At 39.3% G+C, this 22,657-nt stretch overlaps 1 protein-coding gene across 2 annotated transcripts in view; it reads right to left on the bottom strand.

Annotated features, from left to right (window-relative positions):
- Positions 1-22,657, bottom strand: part of Rnf24 (ring finger protein 24) — a 63,396-nt gene that overhangs the window by 20,115 nt on the left and 20,624 nt on the right. Inside the window, exon 2 of one of the 2 annotated variants that reach the window (XM_070006842.1) lies at positions 13,606-13,674. The exons of the other annotated variant lie outside the window; for it this stretch is intronic. Within the exon in view, the coding sequence (XP_069862943.1) occupies positions 13,606-13,661 (56 nt within the window). The 5' untranslated portion in view covers positions 13,662-13,674. The remainder of the gene's footprint in view (positions 1-13,605; positions 13,675-22,657) is intronic. 2 annotated transcript variants of the gene reach the window in all.

The raw sequence follows: 22,657 nt of genomic DNA, 5'->3' as shown, positions 1-22,657 counted from the left end.
GTAACCCAGTAACCTTCCCAATAGAACTTCACTTGGCATTCTGATTTTGTATGAAATCCAAGGGCTGCTGTCAGTACTGTTTATTGAGACCAAAGACTGATAATGCAATTAAACTATAACTATAACCAAAATCAAATTAAAAAAAAAACACCTTGAAATTGAAAACCTATGTCCTCATCAGAGGCATCCATCAATATGGGACAATTAGGCATGAGGTCACTACAGGCCTGACAACACTGGCCTGTAATGTCCTTGCATTGGATGATGCCACCAAGGTACTCTTGCAGAATTGAAGGCAGACTGTCAGACATGCAGAACTGTTTTTTTTTTGTTGTTGGTTGTAGGGCTTGAACTCTGGACCTGGGCGCTGTCTCTAAGCACTTCAGCTCAGGGCTAGCACTTTACCACTTAAGCCACAGCACCATTTCTGTTTTTTTTTTTTTTTTTTTTCTGGTGGTTTATTGGAGATAAGAGTCTCACAAACTTTCCTGCCTGGGATGGCTTTGAACCTTAATCCTCAGATCTCAGCCTCCTGAGTAGCTAGGATTACAGGCGTGAGCCACTGACACCTGGCTCATTTTCAGACCATTTGAGGGGTGTTGTCTCAAAGGGAAGTGCTCCTAGGGGCTGGATGTGCAGAGCCCTTCTTTCACGAGCTATCATCACCTGGCAGAGGATATGCTGATGCAGAATATAGCCTAGGAATTTTTTGTTATTTCTTTGGTAATCAAATGATATAGCCATAATTAATATGCTGGTCCAGCAGTCTCAGGAGATGGTGGGTTATTCTAAGATACTAATTCTGGTCTAGAAATACCTTTGCTTTTATACAATTTCACCATACTTTTTCCAGTATGAAAACAAATTGTGGGAGGGGAAAAAGTGGGGGAAAATGGAGGAGGGGGTAACACTTCAAAATGAAAGGTGTTCATTACCTGACTTATGTAATTGTAACCCTTCTGTACATCACCTTTTCAATAAAATTTAAATTAAAATTGTTTTTCTAATTTTAATTTTTACTTTTAATTGTTTCTAACTATGTATCCCAGGCTTGCCTTGGTCTCCTGAGTTCTGGGATTATAGGCATGCACTACCAACACCTAGCTAATACATGATATTCTTTTTTTCTTTTGCCAGTCCTGGGGCTTGAACTCAGGGCCTGGGCACTGTCCCTGAGCTTCTTTTGCTCAAGGTTAGCACTCTACCATGTGAGCCACAGCTTTTTCTGTTTATGTGGAATGGAACCCAGGGCTTCATGCATGCTAGGCAAGCCGTCTACCACTAAGCCACATTCCCAGCCCCTATATAATATATTCTTAAAAAAATAGAACTATATATTCATCAGCCCAGTAATAATTTTTTGTTATTAGAGGTGGGTCAAGATGGTGGATTAGAAGTCTGTCATTTTTGTTCTATGAATGAGAAGAATTTGGTGTCACAGAAAAGATTAGATTCTAAAGAGAAGAAAGGAACCAGAATCTACAAAGGAGGTGGCAGGGAAACAGAAAAATATGGAGGAACTATCTTGGCAGAAGAAATGCAGTGTGAAGTTTAAGCCAGGCCCTGGCTCCCTGATTGGGGAAGGGAAAGCCAAGACTGCAATATAAGGTAAAACAGATGATTCTGCCAAGAGACTACTAACTGTAGCTATGGAACTAGCCCTCACAATCCATACGCCTTAACTTTAAGGCTCTGTGGGATTTGTGGGAGGTCAGTCTTGGTGAAGAAAGGTATTGTTTGTCTCCACTAATCTTGTGTGAGAGAGTCAGTTGCCATCTTGAGAATAAGTCTGTTTTCAGGACTGAATTACCTGAGGACCTGTGAGTAAGGTGCAATCGTGGCTCAATGACTCACTCACAGGACACTCTGCCATCGAATTTGCATATAAGTTAGTCATAAGAGGTGGCTAAGGAGGGGGAAAGTGTGAAGACACTGACAGCTTAGATACCAGAGGCTTGGGAAGTCTGGCAACTGGGTGACAAAGGCTTGAGATTTCCTTCTTGGTCACAGCAGAGACACTGGTCAGGTTGGCCACTGTTCACCGAAGGAGGACTGTAGTAGTATCTCAGGACACTCAAGAGAGGTTGCTATTAGAGGCAACTGGGACACACGGAGACACGCGCACATACACACTCACACACACACACACACACACACACACACACACACACACACTTCAAGACTTACTTTATTTAGTCTTTATTGCTGTTTTGATTTGGCTGTTATGATTTTTTAAAATCTGTTCAATTATATGGATTTTTTCTTTTTATCTGATCTAGGACAAAAACTTTTTAGATTTTACTTTCTAGTTATAGTCTATTTACCCCTTCCATTTACTTTTTTTTTTTTGGCCGAGGGGTTTGAACTCAGGGCTTGGGCGCTGTCCCTCAGTTCTTGAGCTCAAGGTGAGCACTCTACCACTTGAATCACAGTACCACTTCCTATTTTCTAGTGCTTTATTGGAGATAAGAGTCTCACAGACTTTCCTGCCCGGGCTGGCTTTGAACTGCATTCCTCAGATCTCAGCCTCCTGAGTAGCTAGGATTAGAGGCGTGAGCCACTGGCACCTGGCCTCCATTTACTTTTTTAGTTCTGCTTCTCTCTTCCTTTTCTTCAATTTTTTCTTCTTTTTTTTTTTGGTCATGGGGCTTGAACTTTGGGCCTGGGCACTGTCCCTCAGCTCTTCAACTTAAGGGGAGTGTTCTACCACTTGAGCCACAGTGCCACTTCTGGTTTTAAGGTGGTTTATTAGAGAAAAGAGTCTCACGGACTTTCCTACCTAGGATGGCTTTGAACTGCATTCCTCTAATCTCAGCCTCCTGTGTAGCTAGGATTACATGTGTGAGCCAATGGTGCCCAGCTTTTTTTTTTTTTAAGTGTGTATACATTGAATTTTCATTTTGTCTTCCTCTCCCTATCCCAACACAGTAACTAGATTTTTTTCTACTTACCTCACCCCACTTCCTCATTAACCTTTCCTATAAAATTCTGCTACTACTTTTTCCTTCCTTATATAACCAAATAACAGTGAGGATAAACAAGTGTCATCTTCCTATGACCACACTGGTTCACTAAGGTGTTCTTAGAGCAGGAAGATAACATCATCGCTTCTACATTCATCTAAAGATACTGGAGCAATATTAGTGACTGGTCTTCATTAGATATTGCCATAAACAGAAGACTGTGGTTTATCAACTGCAATAGCTTCTTAGCTAAGCTTCCTTACTCTGAGTGGAGAAGAGTTTTCCACGCAGTACACATTAAACTGGTTTTGAGTATTTGACAATTGAGCCACACCCCTGCAATTTAGTTACAGGAAAACACACCACAACCCAGCCATTACCCAGCCTTCAGTAAAGTGAGAAATCACCAACTGAAAGGATCCAGGAGATCAAAAATGTCTAACAAACTTGGCCCCAGATATGTAAACCCCAGTGAAAAATCACTAAGTTTAAGAAAAAGGAAACATGTCTCCTGCAAAAGCCAACAACTCCACAATAAAGGATGTAAGTGATAAGGAAGAGGAAGAAAGGTCAAACAATGAATTCAATAAAACAACAAGGATGATCAATGAAATAAAGGAACCGAAGTATAAATACCTGAAAGAATTAAAAAAGGATATAACTAGAGAATTTAAACAAACAGCTAAGGGAAATAAAGAAGAGATGAAAGAGGAATTCAATAAAGACAAAGAAATCTTGAAACAAAAATCAAACAGAAATCCTGGAAATGAAGTGCTCAACTGCCCAAATAAAAACTCAATTGAAAGCCTAGCCTAACTAATAACAGAACAAGTTGGAAATAGAATATTAGGAGTTAAAGCAGAAGAATTAGATCAAACAATCAAAGACATTGAAAAAACCTCAGAAAAATGGAATTTATAAGATTTCTTGGACTTCATCAAAAAACCAAAACTATGAATCATGGGTATAAAAAAGAAGATATATATAACTAAAATAACTGAGAACCTATTCAATGAAATATATCCGAAAACTTTCTCAACCTCAAGAAACAAATGGGTCATGCATGTGGAAGAGACTTACAGATGCCAAACATGAAAGACTGGGGAAGAAACAGCCCTAGACACATTATGGTTAAAATACTAAGTATAGGAAAAAAGAATAATGAAAGCTCAAAAGGAGAAGAGACAGGTTACAGATTATAAGGCTAAGCACCTTGGTGAACATTATGCAAAAACTGTTAAAAAATTCTTACAAACACAATTCAACAACAAATTAAAAAGGTTTCATTCCAGGGATTCAAGGATGGCTCAATATATGTAAATCAATAGTAAATTCATAAATTAATACATTACATAAATAGGAAAACAAAAATCAAATGACCATCTCAGTTGACACAGTAAAGGCTTTGAACAAAATTCAACATCAATTTTTTTTTGTTGTTGTTGGTCATGGGGCTTAAACTCTGGGCCTGAGCACTGTCCCTCAGCTCTTCAGCTCAAGGCTAGTGCTCTACCAATTGACCCACAGAGCCACTTCCGGTTTTCTGGTGGTTTATTGGAGATAGGAGTTTAAAGGCTTTTCCTGACTGGACTGGCTTTGAACCACAATCTCAGATCTTAGTCTCCTGAGTAGCTAGGATCACAGATGTGAGCCAGCGGCACCCAGCTAAACATCTTTTTGTGTGTGTGTGTGTGTGTGTGTCCGGTCGTGGGGCCTGAACTCTGGGCTTAGGCGCTGTCCCTCAGCTCTTCAGCTCAAGGCTAGTGCTCTACCACTTGAGCCACAGCGCCACTTCCGGCTTTTTTCTTTTTGCTTATGTGGTGCTGAGGAATCGAACCCAGGGCCTCAGGCATGCAAAGCAAGCGCTCTACCACTGAGCCATCTTCCCAGCCCTCAACATCTTTTTTTATGATAAAAAAGCTCTGAAGAAACTATGAATAAAGGAATATACCTGAACTCGATTAAAGCTATGTATAACATATAGCCATCATCACATTAAACAGGGAAAAACAGAAAAAAAAATTCCTCTAAAGTAATATAGTGGTAGAATTTCTAGTCAGAACAATAGAACAGTACAAAGAAATAAAGGATTCAAATAGGGAAGAAAGAAGTCAGATTATCCCTATTTGTCAATAATATGATTGTAAATTCTAGAAACTCCACCAAAAAACTTCTAGATCTGATAAACACTTTTGGAAACCTAGTGGAACATAAAATCAACACTAAAAAAATCAGTGGCTTTTCTAACAATGAACAGGATGAGAAAGAAATCAGGAAAGCAGTTCCATTCACAATAGCCTCCAAACTATAAATACTTTGACATGAAAACCATGTTTCCCCTAATGTAACCCAAAGGTTCTAAAATCTTGAGCTTCAGCCCAAATTTCAAATCAGTAGTTGATTACAAAACAAAACAAAAACAAAGACCAGAAAATCTGAGCACTTGTATCAGCCACAGAATTTCTCATCAGGAAGATGAAAGAGGGGCTGGGAAGGTGGCTCAGTGGTAGAGCGCTTGCCTTGCATATATGAGGCCCTAGGTTCGATTCCTCAGCACCACATAAGCAGAACAAAAAAAGGCTGGAAGTAGTGCTGTGGCTCAAGTGGTAGAGCACTGGCCTTGAGCTGAAGAGCTGAGGGACAGTGCCCAGGCCCAGAGTTCAGGCCCCACGACTGGACCACCCCCCAAAAAAAGAAGATGAAAGAGGAGCAGACCTAGATCCTTATAGGCTCTGACTTTAATCTACCATAGCTAAAGGGTGGCAGCAGCATTTCTCAAAACACGTTTGGTAGTCACATTCTTCTTAGGTTAGTTCCTGTACCCTGAACAATATCACATCACCAAGTGAGGTAGTAGCTCATTTCTGTAATCCTATCTACTTAGGAGACAGAGACTTCAAGGTTTGTGGTTTGAGGTCAGACTAAGCAAAAGGTCCCTGAAACCATTTTAATTAACAGAAGCTGGGTGTAGTTGTGTGAAGATACTAAAGGAAAAAAAGGGGGGGGCTGGGTTCATTGTTCAAATGGTAGAGAATCTGTTTAGCAAGCATGAGAGTTTACTACAAAGAAAAATAAAAAGAAAAGAATACCTTCTTTTCAGGCTGAGTATATTTCTAAAGTAATTACACACTTGTAAAAAGCTCTGGGTTCAATGCCCAAACTTGGGGGGAAAAATCAACAACCTTTGATTGATTGACTTATTTATTTATTTGGGTCCTGGGGCTTGAATTCAAGGGCCTGAGCACTGGACCTGAGCTTTTGTGCACAAAGCTAATGATCTACCACTCGAGTCACACCTCCACTTCTGGCTTTTTGGTGGTTCATTGGAGATAAGAGTCTCACAGATTTCCTGCCTGGGTTGGTTTTGAACTGCAATCCTCAGATCTCAGGCTCTAGAGTAGGTAGGATTACAGGCGTGAGCCACTGGAAACAGACCTCACTATATAATTCATGTCTATAATCCTAGCTACTGAGGAGGCTGAGATCTGAGGATCACAGTTTGAGCTAGCTTGAGCAGGAAAGTCTGTGAGATTCTTATCTTCACTAAAATATCCAAAAAGCCAGAAGTTCAAGTGTGGCTTAAGTGATAGTGCTAGGCCTTGAGCAAAAAGGTCACGGATAGAGACCAGGCCTTGAGGTCAAGCCCCAGGACTCACAAAAATAAAAACAAAACACCACCTCACTAGGTAGCCCAGACTTGTCTCAAATACTTGATCCTCCTGAATGTTGGGATTATAGGTGTGTACCACCGTGTCTGATACATGAAGTCATATGAGAGCATCTGCCGATAGGGCCAAGTCTCCTCAGCCAGAGGAACAAAAGTCCTAGCTCAAATATTCCTTCAGGTAAGCTTCTATACAAAGCCAGGAAGTAATTCGAACAAAGTGAATACATAACAACCTCGTTTCTTTCATGGTCTGTCTTCTTTGATTATATTCACCTTTTCATTCCAGAATGTCAGGGGAAAACATAAGCATCTATGGTCCTATTTCTTTGCTGGTTGTTAAACATGCATAACTAATAGACAGATAGGATGATCAATGCCTGGAGTTGTTTAAACATTCCTGTTCCCTTTTTGGTTTCTTTTTTTATTTCATTTCCTAAGTTGAGTGCTGGTGGCTCACACCTGTAATTCTAGCTACTCAGGAGGCTGACATCTGAGGATCAAAGTTCAAAGCCAGCCTATAAAGATAAATCTGAGAGCCTCTTAACTCCAAATAACTGCCAAAAGGCCAGAAGTGGAGGTATGGCTCAACTAGCAGAGTACCAGTCTTGAGGGAAATAAACAGGCAAGAGCATGAAGCCCTGAATTCAAGCCCCAGTAGCAGCACACACACACACACACACACACACACACACACACACACACACACACACACACACGCATATTTCCTCAAGCATATTCTGAGAATTGTCAATTCATTTTCCATTTTTAGGGAGAGTAGTGGGATTTGAACTCAAGATTCATGTTTCTAAGAAGGGCCTATATCACTTAAGCCACGTTCCCCAAGCTTTTTTTTTTTTTTTGCCAATCCTGGGGCTTGAATCAGGGCCTGGGCACTGTCTCTGAGCTTCTTTTTTCTCAAGGCTAGCACTTGAGCCACAGACCAGCTTTTTCTGTGTATGTGGTACTGAGGAATTAAACCCAGGGCTTGATGCATGGTAGGCAAGCACTCTACCACTAAGCCACATTCTTAGCTTCCCCAAGCTCCTTTTTGTTTTGGTTATTTCTCAGGTAGGGCCCAGTACTCTTTGCCAGGGACCAACCCCAGGCCACCATCCTGTATGGCCTCGTGAGTAACTGGGATGACAGATGTGCACCACTGCCACCAGCTATTGGGATCTTATTAACCTTTTGATCATACTGGCCTCAAGCCACTATCTTCCAGATCTCCACCTTCAGAGCAGGTGGGATGACAAGTATGTACTCAGACCTCATTTTACATTTTCATGTTTGGTGATATTTTCTTCTTTCTTAAACTTTAGCTCTTAATTCTTGGCCTCACTTCTCTGAAGTACTCTTCAGATTTAAAATATCCTTTATGTTTCTAACATTACCTGTGTAATGTATATGCTGCAGCATCTATGTTCCTGTTCTTATTATTCATTTGTATTTTCTACATCTTGTAAGTCTATGTATTTTGTCTAGGAGGGAAGATGTCTAAACAGAACATATCAAGCAAAGACAGTATTATACCTCCATTCTTTTTACTGTCAGACTGGTGAAACTAGCTAACACAGAGGTTTAAATATAATCTAGAGTCCTGTTGTACACAAAATGTCCAGGTTTCAACCAAACTTACTGATCAAACCAAGAACTAGAAAGATCACAAACTGAATAAGAAAAAAACAATAGATGCCAACATTAATGATAAGGTCAGTTACCTGACAAAGCTGTTAAAGCAGCCATGAGAAAAATGTTTCAAAAGCAATTATAAACATAATTGAAACGTGAAAATATTAAGTCTTAGCATGTAGAAAACAAACAAACAAAAAAAAATGGCTGGGAAGGTGGCTCAGGGGCAGAGTGCTTGCCTTGCATGCATGAGGCCCTGGGTTCAATTCCTCACACATAAGCAGAAAAATCTGGAAATGGAACTATGGTTCAAGTGGTAGAGTGCTAGCCGTGAGCTGAGGGGCAGTGCCCAGGCCCAGAGTTCAGCCCCCAAGACTGACAAAAAAAAAAAAAGTGAAAATTATAGAATTTAAGAACAGAATTGAATGAAACTTAGGACGAGCTCAATAGTTGAATAGAGAGGAAGGAGGAAGGCATCAATGAAATGGAACAAAAGAGAGAAAACAGGTTGAATGAAAAAAGAGATCCATGAGAAATTTAATACTCATGCCACTGGATTACTAGGAGAAAAGAAAAGGAAGAGCTGAAAAAGCACTCAAAGAAATAGCTAGGAAAAAAATCTCAAATTTCATAAAATGTATAAATTCAAAAAGCTGAGCAAATTCCAGACAGAATAAAACCAAAGGAATCAATATTAAAGCACATTCTAGTAAAACTCTGGAAAACAAAGACAAAGGGGAAAAAATCTTGGAACCAATTGGTGAAATATGTACAGACAATTTGAGTTATTTGTGAAGTTATTATATTTATTATTGTTACTTTTTTGGGGGAGTTTCCAGTTGTGGGCCTGAACTCGGCCTGGGCGATGTCCCTCAGCTCTTCAGCTCAAGGCTAGCGCTTTACCACTTCAGGCATAGCACCACTTCCGGCTTTTTGCTTTATGTGGTGCTGAGGAATTGAACCCAGGGCCTCATGCATGCAAGGCAAGCGCTCTCCCACTGAATCACCTTCCCAGCCCCTATTATTGTTATTTATAAGTATAGGGATTTCAACTCAGGACTTCATACTTGCTAAGCTGGTGTTCTATCAATTGAGCCATGCTTGTAGCCCAGCTTTTTGCTAGTTGTTTTGGAGATGGAGTCTCTTATGAGCATCATGCAGCTCAGTTGATACAGTCTTCCATCATCATTAATTGTGCTTAAACTGAGCATTAGTGGTTTTCCCAACAGACCATGAAACCATATACATTTAGATACCAAGGTTCTCTAGAAAGGAAAACAAAGGAAACTATGACCAGAAGACCTACTCTGAAAGATTGACTCAAGAAAGTTATCTTAATAGGGAAATGGAGGTGTGGCACAAGTGGTAGTGTGCCAACCTTGAGCTGAAAAAGGTGAGACCAAGAGGCCCTGAGACCAAGCACCAGCACTGGAAAATAAGGAAAGTTATCTTAACAGAAAGGAAATGATGGGAATCATCAAGAAAGAAGGAAAAAGACAGTAAGCAAAAAAATCGATCAGGGGCTGGGAAGTTGGCTCAGTGGTAAAGCGCTTGCCTTGCATGCATGAGGCCCTGGGTTCAATTCCTCAGCACCACATAAGCAGAAAAAAGCCAGAAGTGGCGCTGTGGCTCAAGTGGTAGGGCGCTAGCCTTGAGCTGAAGAGCTGAGGGACAGCACCCAGGCCCAGAGTTCAGCCCCCACAACTGACAAAAAAAAAAAAAAAAAAAATTGATCAATGAAAATTAATTTTCCTTCTTTTCAGTTTTCTAAGTTGTTTGATGGCTAAAGAAAAAAAATTAAAATTACATCATCTAAAGAAATCAAGACATATGTAGAGAATAGATTTAAGAAAAGTATTTTGTAATAAGAGAAGGTTAAGAGATATGAAAGGGAGGTATAATTTTTGTTCTTTACTTGAGCTAGTAAAATAATAACACCATTACACTTTATCTGTATCATTACTAAGAAAACCATATAGAGATACAACCAAAACACTCCAGAAAAGTCAGAATTGAGCCAGACGCTGGGGGTTCATACCTGTACACCTAGTTACTCAGAAAACTAAGATCTGAGGATCACGGTTTGAAGCCAGAACAGGTAAGAAAGTCTGTGAGACTCTTTATCTCCAAGTAACCACCAGAAAACCAGAAGTAGAGCTGTGGCTCAAAGTGGTAAAGTGCTAGCTTTGAGCAAAAATGCTTAGGGACAGTGCCCAGGCCTTGTGTTCAAGCCCTATGACTGATTAAAAACAACAACAACAAGAACAACAACAAAAAACCCAAAACAAAAAACAGAACTGACTTGAGCAATTATCAAGTAACTGAGAAACAAAATAAAGAATACAGAATAATATGCTTAAAAGTTAACATACTGATAATTACATTAAATACAAATGCTTCAAATATGACAAGCAAACACCATAATTGGCAGAGTAGATGAAAAACATGGCCCAAAGCTGGGCACAGGTAGCTCATGCCTATAATCCCAGCGGAGACACTAAAGAACATGGTTTGAAGCCAGCCCAGACAGAAAAGACCAAGGGACTCCTTTGAAAGAACCATCAAAAACCTGGGATAGAGAGGTGGCTCAAGTGGTAGACTGCCAGCCAAGCAAGCAAATTAACAAGCATAAGGCCCTGAGTTTAAATCCCAATACTGCCTGAAAGGACACACACACAAACAAACAAACAAACAAAAATCCATGATCTAATAATACTGCCTGCATGTAACTCACTTCAAAAATAATGATACAGGGGCTGGGAAGGTGGCTCAGTGGTAGAGCACTTGTCTTGCATGCCTGAGGCCCTGGGTTCGATTCCTCAGCACCACATAAGCAAAAAGCAAAAAGCCAGAAGTGGCGCTGTGGCTCAAGTGGTAGAGCACTAGCCTTGAGCTGAAGAGCTGAGGGACAGCGCCCAGGCCCAGAGTTCAGGCCCCATGACCGGACCCCTCCCCCCCAAAAATGATACAGGCGCTGAGTGCCAGTGGCTCACACATGTAATCCTAGCTACTCAGGAGGCTGAGATCTGAGGATTGTGGTTCAAAGCCAGCCTGAGCAGGAAAGTCTGTGAGACTCTTATCTCCAATTAACCACCAGAAAATTGGAAGTGGCGCTGTGGCTCAAGTGGTAGAGCACTTGCTTTGAGCTGAAGAGCTGAGGGACAGCGCCCAGGCCCAGAGTTCAAGCCCCACAACCAAACCCCTTCTTCCCCCCTCTCCCTCCCCCTGCAAAAAAAAAAAAATGATACAGGCAAGTTGACAGAGGAAAACATTAACCAAAAGAAAGCAGGGGTGCATATACTTAAAGTAGACTTCAGAACAAATAAAATTACCAGAGAAAGGGATATTACATAATAATAAAATGGTCAAAGAATGAAAGCATAAATTTGTGTGCACAAAGCAAAAGAGCTACAAAGTGAAGTAAAAACTGATAGACTGATAGACAAATCCACAATTAAACCTGTAGACTTAAAAACCTTCTCTTGATAGGTGTGGTGGGAACATGTCTGCATCACAGCAATCAGGAGGTAGAGACAAGGGATTGCAAATTCAAGACCAGTTTGTGCTATATAGTGAGATCTTGACCCCAAAGACAACAACAACAACAACAAACAAATTAAACAAGGAGCAAAACACCTCTCTCAACACTTGATGAAACAACTACATAGAAAGCTAGCAAGGATAAAGAAAAATTAGACAATCAGCTCCAGGAAATAAAAATTTACATAGTACTCCACTTAGTAATATCAGAATACACATCTCCTCAAGTGTCAAAGAAAAACTGTATCTTCAATCATAAAATATATTTTCAACAAACTTAAAAAAATGAAATCATATAGATTGTATTACTGCACATATGAAATCAAACTGGAAATCAGTAACAGAAAATTAATAAGAAAAAATGGCCAAATATCTGGAAATGAATCAACATACTTTTTAACCCATACTTCCATGGGTTAAAAAGTCTCAAGGTAAAACAAAACAACAAACACAAAAGTGATTAGAAATGAAAATAGAATGTATCATAATTTGTGGAAAACAGGTTAAAGCAGTACTAAAAGGGAAATTCATAGCACTAAAAAGTCTCAATTCAATCTTACATCAAGAACCTAAAAAAAAAAAAAAAAGAGATGCAGGTCAAGCAGTAAATAATAAAGAATAAGAAAAAGCAGAAACCAGTAAAACTGAAAATATGAAAACAATAGAGAAAAATCAATGAGAAAAAATGGCTGAGTTATGGCTTGAAAAGATCAATAACACTGAAAAATCGCTAGGAAGAATGACAAAGAAAAAACAAAAGAGCAGCTAGGGGTATAGCTCAGTGGTAGAGTGCTTTTCTAGCATGGATGAAGTCCCCGGATTCGATCTCCACAGTGCAATTAAAACAAACCAACAAATAAACAATGATAAATATGAACAAAAGAAATCAAGAAAATGAGAGAGAAGATATAAATTATCAAAGGTTCTGTACATACTATCATCATAGACTCTACAGACATCAAAAGGATATATATGAAGCCGGGCACTGGTGGCTCAAGCCTGTAATCCTATCTACTCAGGAGGCTGAGATCTGAGGATCACGGTTCAAAGCCAGCTCAGGCAGGAAAGTCTGTAAGACTCTTATCTCTAATAAACTAGTAGAAAAAACGAAGTGGCGCTGTGGCTGAGCAATAGGGCTCTGGCCTTGAGCTGAAGAGCTGAAGGACAGGGCCCAGGCCCAGAGTTCAAGCCCTACGACCAACAACAACAACAACAAAAGGATATATATGTACACAGGAATATACATATGCATACAGATATAAACTTAATCACATAAAGCAGAACACTTTCTAAGAAACACAAACCACTACAACTTATCCAACATAAAAGATAATTTGAATAAGTACAACTATCAACATAAAAGATAATTTGAATAAGTACAACTATTAGAGAAATTGAATCCATTAGAAGAAAGCTGTAGGCTTGGGTGTTTTCTGACGCAGCAGGGGTGATTCCAGGAATGCAAGCCTGGTTTAATTTAAATATGTAATCTATCATATTAAACAGTGATAGATGAAAAAAAATCACATGGTCATATCAAATGATTCATAAAAAGCATCTGGCAAATTTAATACTGACTTATAATTAAAAATTCCCAGAAGTTGGGCATGGTATCCCTGGCCTGTAATCTTGGCATTTCGGAAACTAGAGCAAGATGATCTCAAGTTCCAGGGCAGCCTGGAATAGAAAAGAACTTGATTTGATAAGAAGCCTCAACGAAAGACAACAAATAAAATCCAACTAAACAATGACAACAAAAGCTGGACAGCTAACATTACTCTTAACGGTGAAAGACTGAATACTTACCCCCCTAAGATCGGGAACATGGCAGGATATCTGCTTTCACCACTCTTATTCAACATAGTTCTGGGAGTTCTAGTCAGTGCAATAGGTAGAAAAGGAATAAAAGTCATACATATCAGAAAGGAAGAAATTAAACTGCCTCATTTGCCGATATCATTGTCTACATAAAACAAAAACACCAAGAATCTTAAAAACAAAACAAAACACAAAAAAACTCCTAGGATAAGTGAGTTTAGCAAAGTTTCAGTATTTAAAAACAAACATCTAAAGTTAATAATGAACATGAATGATGAAATTAAAATATATAAAGTTGTAAAACAGAAATATATGAAATAAACTTATTAAGACACATATAGGTCTTTTATGCTGAAAAGTATAAATTCCTGACTAAGGGAATCAAGTAAGATTTAAATGAATGTAGATGCAGATTATGTTCATGAAAACTCAATATAGAAAAAATAATCTCTCCAAATTGATAGTTTTAACATAGTAATTAAAATTCCCCTATGATTTTTTTTTTTTTTTTTGGGTCCGGTCGTGGGGCCTGAACTCTGGGCCTGGGCGCTGTCCCTCAGCTCTTCAGCTCAAGGCTAGCACTCTACCACTTGAGCCACAGAGCCACTTCCAGCTTTTTTCTTTTTGCTTATGTGGTGCTGAGGAGTGGAACTCAGGGCTTCAGGCATGCAAGGTAAGCGCTCTACCACTGAGCCACCTTCCTAGCCCTCCCCTATGATATTTTGTAGATAAAATTTGTAGTTAAATTTTTTTTAAGTATCTTGTTATGTAGCTCAGACTGGCTTCAAAGTCACAATCCTGCCTTTCTTCCCCAAGTGCTGGGATTATTGGTATTATCCCCACTTTTGTGTTCTACTTTTACTCTGATATAATCCCAGTAATTAATCTCTGTATCAGTTTTATAAAGTTTTTTTCCATTTCTATGTAAATCCCATTAGATCTCAATGAAACTTCATTTTGATGACCGTAGGGATTTAAATTTGACCTCCTATCTCAGGCACATGGGGAAATGCAATATAATTTTTACAATCTATTTATTAGTATTTAACTATTAGCTTCTATTTGGTTCACAGTTTTGCAACTGAATGAGCACAGGCTTCTTTCCTTTTTCTTTTTTTCTTGTTTGGAGATAGGATCTTATTACTGAAACTCTCTCTGTAGCCCAGACTGGCCTTGAATTTGAAATCATTTGAAATCATTCTGCCTCAGCTTCCTGGGTACTGGGATTAGAGGTGTATACCACCAAGAAAAGGAAACACACACACACACACACACACACACACACACACACACACACACACACACGCACGTGCGCGCGCGCGCGCACACACACACACACACACACACACACACACACACACACACACAGAGTAATGCTGAAATAGAAGGAAGATGAAATGGAAGACAAATTGTAAAGAAGAAAAATACGGGGCTGGGAAGATGGCTCAGTGGTAGAGTGCTTGCCTTGTATGCATGAGGCCCTGGGTTCGATTCCTCAGCACCACATAAGCAGGAAGTGGCACTGTGGCTCAAGTGGTAGAGTACTAGCCTTGAGCTGAAGAGCTGAGGGATAGCGCCCAGGCCCAGAGTTCAGGTCCCATGACTGACCAAAAAAAAAAAAAAAAAAAAAAAGAAGAAGAAAAATACACTCAAGTTAAACTTTGTTGCTGCAATCACACAAAGGCAGTGAAAAGTAACAGGAGCAAAGAGCAGTGTCCATTTCAACATGAGATAGTCTTGGGGTATAAGAGAATCCTGCTTTATTTTAGAAAAAAGCTGAATTTTGTTCTTCAACAAAACAACATGTTTTCCTTACAACAAAAGAAATCAAGGGGCTGGGAAGATGGCTCAGTGGTAGAGCACTTGCTTTGCATGCATGAAGCCCTGGGTTCCATTCCTCAGCACCACATAAGCAAAAAGAAAAAAGCCGGAAGTGGTGCTGTGGCTCAAGTGGTAGAGCACTAGCCTTGAGCTGAAGAGCTGAAGGACAGTGCCCAGGCCCAGAGTTCAGGCCCCACGACCGGACCAAAAAAAAAAAAAAAAAAGAAATCAAAACAACAGCAGAGCAATGCATATGCTACTCAATACTCTCTATTACCTGTGATGTTTACTTTTAACATCTCAAGTTTGTTGGGTAGCCAGTGAGCCTTACTTTACAGGTGGATTTTATTCTTTGTTAATGGTTTGCCAGCTCTTAGTTCTTATATAGATACAAAGCACAGAAAAAATGTTAATGCTTAAAACTTTGGTAAGTGCTGCTAGTTGCCAGTACAAACTGTATTTATTTTTGGTATTTACTATTAATCTACTCAATTACTGAGATTAATACAGAAAGGGATAATGAAAACAAACCAGTATAATTTTTAAATAATCTATACCTAGCTAATCTACACCTGATACGTGCTTGTATCTTTTCTAACTCTTCAGAAAAAGCAACCTGATTCCAAAAAAAAGGAATTAAAATGAGCATTATTTGCAGACAACAGAAAAAAAAGAATTCTACTGGAAAAACAACAAGAAATAATATTTACTAATCATATACAAAAATAAAATATGAGAGATGAGAGAAGATATGAAAACCTCGACATATCATCTTCTTGGTTGTGAACACTAAATATTACAAAGATGTCAATTCTTCTTAAATCTATAAATCTAATAAAGACACATTAAAAAAAGCCCTGACAAGGTTTGTCTTTTTCTGAGACAGAGTGTGTATAGGAGAAGCTAATTCCTGTTGAAACAGAAAAATAAAAATGAGACTTGGTTGAAAATCCTGGCCTTTTCTTGATAGATCTAGTGAAGAAAAATTGCCACAAGGATTACTAAAGATCTCATAAATATTCTATAACTATCTTTCTTGGATTAGCATTTGCTTAAAGAGGTAATTTTTCCCTTTCCCTTTCCATTCCTTTGGATTGAACTCAGAGCCTGATACTTGCTAGGTAACTGTTTTACATTTTAGCCAGGTGCAGTGGCTCAAGCCTGTAATCTTAGCTAGTATCTTGGGAGTCAGATTGAAGTTCAAAGTTAACTCAGGTATAGTTCATGAGATTCCATCTCAATCAATGTCTGGGCATCCCCAGTGACACAGGGAAATGTAAGAGGATTATAGCCAGGTTAGCCCAAGCATAAAGCAAGATCTTATCTTTAAAATAGCCAAGGCAAAAAGGTGCAGGAAGTGTGGCACAAGGGATAGAGTACCTGCCTACTAAGCACAAGGCTCTGAGTTCAAACCCCAGTACTGCCAGAAAAGGAGATAACTTTAATTCCTTCTTCCTAGAGTTGTCTCTTATCTAGAATAATGATAAAAGCTGTTAGTGCTGGATACCCTTGTCTCATCTTTAATCTAATAATATTGCTACTTGAGTAAACAGAATTGTGTATAGTTGAGATATCCATTTATCCATTCCCCCACCCTGCATTTACCATACTAAGGGAGCTACCAGTTTCATAGTAACACACAAGTTTTTAGAAAATGTGTTTCTTAAGGGAAATAGATGTTTTTACTCATTACCAACTCAATTTAAATTTTTTTATTTTGTAGGATTTCTTTTTATTCAGAGGTAGGAACTTGAGGAATACTAATGTGTAGTCTGGATTCCCTGGAAAATCTGTTTTGTTTCTTTGACCTCTTTTGGTCTTGGCATTAGATTAGAAATTTTGAAAAAGGACCTGGTTGGACTAGGCAAGGCTGTTTTAGTGAGCAGCTAAATCAACAAACAGTAGAAACAGCAGAAAGAATAATTAACCTCTGCTTTAAGCCACACAGTGGCCCTTCACCAAGTCAGAGCTATGAATTATCTGAAATACAGATTTAGAGTTGACATTAGATCCTGAAGAAGTAAACTAAGAAAAATATACTATCATAAGTAGCTGGCAGCACTACTTATACATTTTGACTGAGCTTCTTGTTCTCAATTATTGCATAATTTACTTTAGAAAACAAAATATAAGGTTATACATCTCATTTAATTGGTAGATTGGACATATGATCTCTTTAGTGCTCTCTTGATGGATTCTATGGCTTGGGCTTCACATTTCAGAAAAATGAACATACTTGGGGTTTTTGTCATGATTTCCAAAGCAAAAGAGTTAAAACTTTTGCTTAAGTTAAAATAATCATTAAGTAAAAGCCTTGTATTGAAAAGATTCTACATTAAATGTTCAGGTAAATTCTTTCTTTCTTTTTTTTTTTTTTATCATATTGGTTTGGTTTAGGTTTAAACAGTGAAAAAAGATTCAAAATGTCATAAGCACATTTATAACTATATCATGTACAGATTTTTTTCTCTAGTCCTAGAGGCTTGAACTCTGGGCCTAGGTGCTGTTCCTGAGATTTTTGTGCTCAAAGCTAGCATTCTATCACTTGAACCACAGCACCACTTCCAGCTTTTTCTGTTTATGCGGTACTGAGGAATTGAACCTGGGGCTTCATGTATGCTAGGCAAAGCACTCTACCATTAAGCTACATTCCCAGCCCCCCATTTTTTTTACTTTTAAATAATTTTAGGTTTAGGGCCCCCAGTACCTCACACTTATAATCCTAACTAATTTAGGAGGCTGAGATCTGAAAATTGTAGATTGAAGCAAGACCAGGCAGGAAAGTCCATGAGACTCTTAATCTCCAGTAAACCACCAAAAAGCCAGAAGTAGAACACTAGCTTTGAACAAAAAAACTCAGGTACAATGCCCAGGCTCTGAGCTCAAGCCATAGGACAGGCACATGCATAAACACACACACACACACACACACACACACACACACACACACACACACACACACACACACACACACACACACACACACACACACACACACACACACACACACACACTAACTTTAGGTATACAGAAAAGTACAAGAATTGCTATACTTTTCACCTACATTCACCTAACATTAAATGAAATATTACATAAGCACAGTCATGACAGGGAAGCAAAATTGATATACTTTTATAAACTAAAATATATAGGCTTTATTCAAATGTCATCAACTCATTCATTGATACTCATTTTGGGTTCTAAGATTTTTTTTTTGTCAGTTGTGGGGCTTGAACTGGGCCTGGGCACTGTCCCTAAGCTCTTCAGCTCAAGACTAGTGTTCTACCACTTGAGACACCACCACTTCTGGTTTTTTGGTGGTTAACTGGAGATAAGAGTCTCATGGATGTTCCTGCCAGAGCTAGCTTTGAACTTCGATCCTCAGATCTCAGCCTCCTGAGTAACTAGGATTATAGGTGTGAGCCACTGACACCCACCTTTGTGTTCCAAGATCCAATTGAGGATTCCATATCATATTATAGCCCTTTACTTTCTTCCAACCTTGAAAAAGAACTGTATTTTTTATATGTTATTTTATTTTCTTTCACTTTTGGTTGTATTTTTGTTTTTGCCAGTCCTAGGGCTTAGACTCAAGGCCTAGGCACTGTCCTTAAGCTTCTTTTTGCTCAAGGCTAGTGCTCCACCACTTGAGCCACTGCACCACTTTTGGGTTTTTTTGTGTATGTAGTATTGAGAATTGAACCCAGGGCTTCATGCATGCTAGGCAAGTACTCACCACTAAGCCACATTCCTAGCCCAACAAACTGTATTTTTATAATTAAAATTAATCAATGTTTATTTTATTCTGAAACTGTCATGACATTTTAGAAAACAGCACTGAATACTGAAGAATCTACCTTGGGAATGTTGGATCTATATGATAATCAAGAAAATAGGACTGGGAAGGTGGCTCAGTGGTAGAGCGCTTGCCTTGCATGCATGAGGCCCTGGGTTTGATTCCTCAGCACCACATAAGTAAAAAGAAAAAAGCCGGAAGTGGCACTGTGGCTCAAGTGGTAGAGTGCTAGCTAGCCTTGAGCTGAAGAGCTGAGGGACAGCGCCCAGGCCCAGAGTTCAGGTCCCAAGACCAGATCCCCTCCCCCCCTCAAAAAAAAGAAAATATCCTGAAATAAGGAGCCATAGTGACCCTAAGCGGGGAAAAGCTGCTCTTTAAATAAAGAGAAGAATTGTTGATAATTTGAATAGGTCTGTGGTATTTAAGTCATCTGCACATAAGAAAATAAATCAATCCCTCCCCCACAGTATAACCCCTGCTTTCACTATATTTGATGTCAGTATAACTTGTGGAGGAGATGGGGAAAAACCAGTTGTTTAAGGATACAGGTGGACCTGTTGCAACAATGAGAAGTACAAGTTGTCATGTCCAAAACGAGCTTTACAACGTCTGTGCGGGGCGGGGGGGGGGGGCGCGGGGGAAGGGGGGGAAAGGAGAAGGATTGGGATTGGGGGGGAGGGGGGAGGCTGGGAAGGGATGTGAAGGGTAAACAAAGGAGGAGGCTGCAATGCTTGGTAAGAAATGTATGCATTATCCTGCCCATGTAATTGTAACTCCTCTGTACAGTATGTTCACAAATAAAATTAAATTAAATTAAAAAAAAAAGAAAATAAATCAACAGTCAGTTATAAGTAAGTTCCTGGAAAAGCACAGGGTACCAGATAGAAATCAGTACAACTCTGCTTAATGGAGTAGTCATAAGATATTTATTTATTTAGTTTTTAAATTAAAGGAAAATGTTCAGTCTTCAAACAAGGTAAACTAAAAAATAAAGTACATAAAAGTTATTAGAATAAGGGAAAAGGTGGGCTGAAGGGGGTAAATGTTGAAGGGATGACACAGATCAAGACACCTTGTATACATAAACTGCTTTCCTAAGTGGCAAAAATTAATACATATCCTAAAAATTAAGTGAGAGAAAGGGTGAGTTGGGAGGGTGTGTGAGAATGTCAAAGGGGTGATATTGATCAAGAGGCATTGTATTCATAAACTGCTTTGTTGAATGGCAACTCTTTTATGTAACTAGTTAAAGATAATAAAAATATTCAATAAGTTATTAGAAATTGAGATGCTGAGGTTGGGAAGATCACAGCTCATGACTATTCCCAGCAGAAAATGCTGCAAGACCCCTTTTTAATCCATAGCTGAGTATGGTGGCATATATTTGTCATCACTGGAGGCTGAAATTGGGAAGCCCTGAGACTCCATTTCAGTGGAAAGAAGCTGGGTACAGTAGTGTGTGTTTGTCATCCTAGCCCTAAGAGGAAGCCTAAAATGGGTAGATCATAGTCTAGGCACACATCTAGGTAGAATGGAAATCTTACTTTAAAATAACCAGCTCAAAAAAGGGCTGGAGGCATGGTTCAGTAGTAGATAGGGCTCTACCTTATTTAATAAGCACGAAGTCCTGGATTCAAACTACAGTAGACTCAAAAAAAACAAAACAAAACAAAAAGCTATTAGAAGGCATTAAGCCAGGTACCCGTGGCTCATGCCTATAATTCTAGCTACTCAGGAGGCTGAGATCTGAGGACTGCAGTTCAAAGCCAGCCTGGGCAGGAAAGTCTGTGAGATTCTTATCTCCAATAAACCCCAGAAAACCAGAATTGGTGCTGTGGTTCAAGCAGTAGAGTGATAGCCTTGAGCTGAAGAGCTCAGGAACAGTGCCCAGGCCCAGAGTTCAAGCCCCACGACTGACTAAATAAATAAAATAGAAAGCATTGAATTTTTTTCTTGATATAAACTTCTCTTTCTAATTGGTAGCATAGAAGTACTGAATTTTGAGTGACTACAATTCAAACTCTGAACCATGGAGGTTTATCCTCTTGAGATCCTATAATATTCAACCTACTCAGAGACATGGTAGGAAGGTTCTCTATAAAAGCACCTGTTTGGGATGAAAAGGGGAAACAACGAGTAGGCAACAATGCTTGATAAGAAATGTACTCGTTATCTTGCCCATGTAATTGTAACTCCTCTGTATGGTATTCTCACAATTAAAAAAAAGAAAAGCACCTGCTGGACCACTGATCTAACTCCCAGGCCACACACAAGTAGATTCTTTTTTTTTTTTTTTTAATTTAGATTTTTTTTTTTTTTTTTAGGGGGAGGTCATGGGGCTTGAACTCTGGGCCTGGGCACTGTCCCTTAGCTCTTCAGCTCAAGGCAAGTGCTCTACCACTTGAGCCACAGCACAACTTACAGTTTTCTGGTGGTTAATTGGAGATAAGAATTTCCGGACATTGCCCAGACTGGCTTTGAACAGCCCTTAGATCTCAGCCTCCCGTGTAGCTAGGATTGCAGGCATAAGCCACCGGCGCCCAGCTTAGATTTTTTTTTTTTGGGTCGGTCGTGGGGCTTGAACTCTGGGCCTGGGTGCTGTCCCTCAGCTCTTCAGCTCAAGGTGAGCGCTCTACCACTTGATCTACAGCGCCACTTCCCCAGCTTAGATTTTTAAATTGCTATTATAAAGGTGCTATACTGAGAAGTTACAGTTATATAAGTCAGGTAAACAGTATATTTCTTTTTGGACACTGCCTCCCCTTCTCTTGCTCTCTCCTGGCTCTTTTTTCTTTCTTTCTTTTTTTTTTTTTTTAGAGTTTTTCTTTTTCTTTTTTTTAGAAATTTTTTTGGGTCCAGGCGTAGGGCCTGAACTCTGGGCCTATGCACTGTCCCTCAGCTCTTCAGCTCAAGGCTAGCACTCTACCACTTGAACCACTTCCGGCTTTTTTTTTTTCCTGCTTATATGGTCCTGAGAAATCAAACCCAGGGCCTCATGCATGCAAGCAAGCGCTCTATCACTGAGCCACCTTCCCAGCCCCTCTCCCTCTTTTTTTTTAAATACTGGTATTAGCGCTTGAACTCAGGGCCTTGTGCTTGCTTGGTGTACATGCTCACAAATGGTGCTCTACTCGGCAGGTGGAGATGAGGGCAGGGTTGTAGTTCAAAGCCAGCCTGGGACAAAAGTTAATAAGACCCTATCTGAGAATGAAGCAGGAGTGACACTGTTCAAAAAGAAATGTACTATTGTTGATTTTTAAAAATTAACTTATTTTGGCTATCTATAAACTAGCTATTATAGCAATCAGAGCAGTGTTTAAAATGTAAATTTAGAAAGTTTTAAAAAATTAAATTGAATGTATTTTTTCAAAGTTTTTTTGGGGGGGGTCTGGTCATGGGGCCTGAACTCTGGGCCTGGGCACT

This window comes from Dipodomys merriami, unplaced genomic scaffold (genome assembly GCF_024711535.1).
Source record: "Dipodomys merriami isolate MVZ:Mamm:240054 unplaced genomic scaffold, mDipMer1.0.p SCAF_7, whole genome shotgun sequence".
Classification (NCBI taxonomy): Eukaryota; Metazoa; Chordata; class Mammalia; order Rodentia; family Heteromyidae; genus Dipodomys; species Dipodomys merriami.
This window is presented reverse-complemented; position numbering and strand designations above follow the sequence as displayed.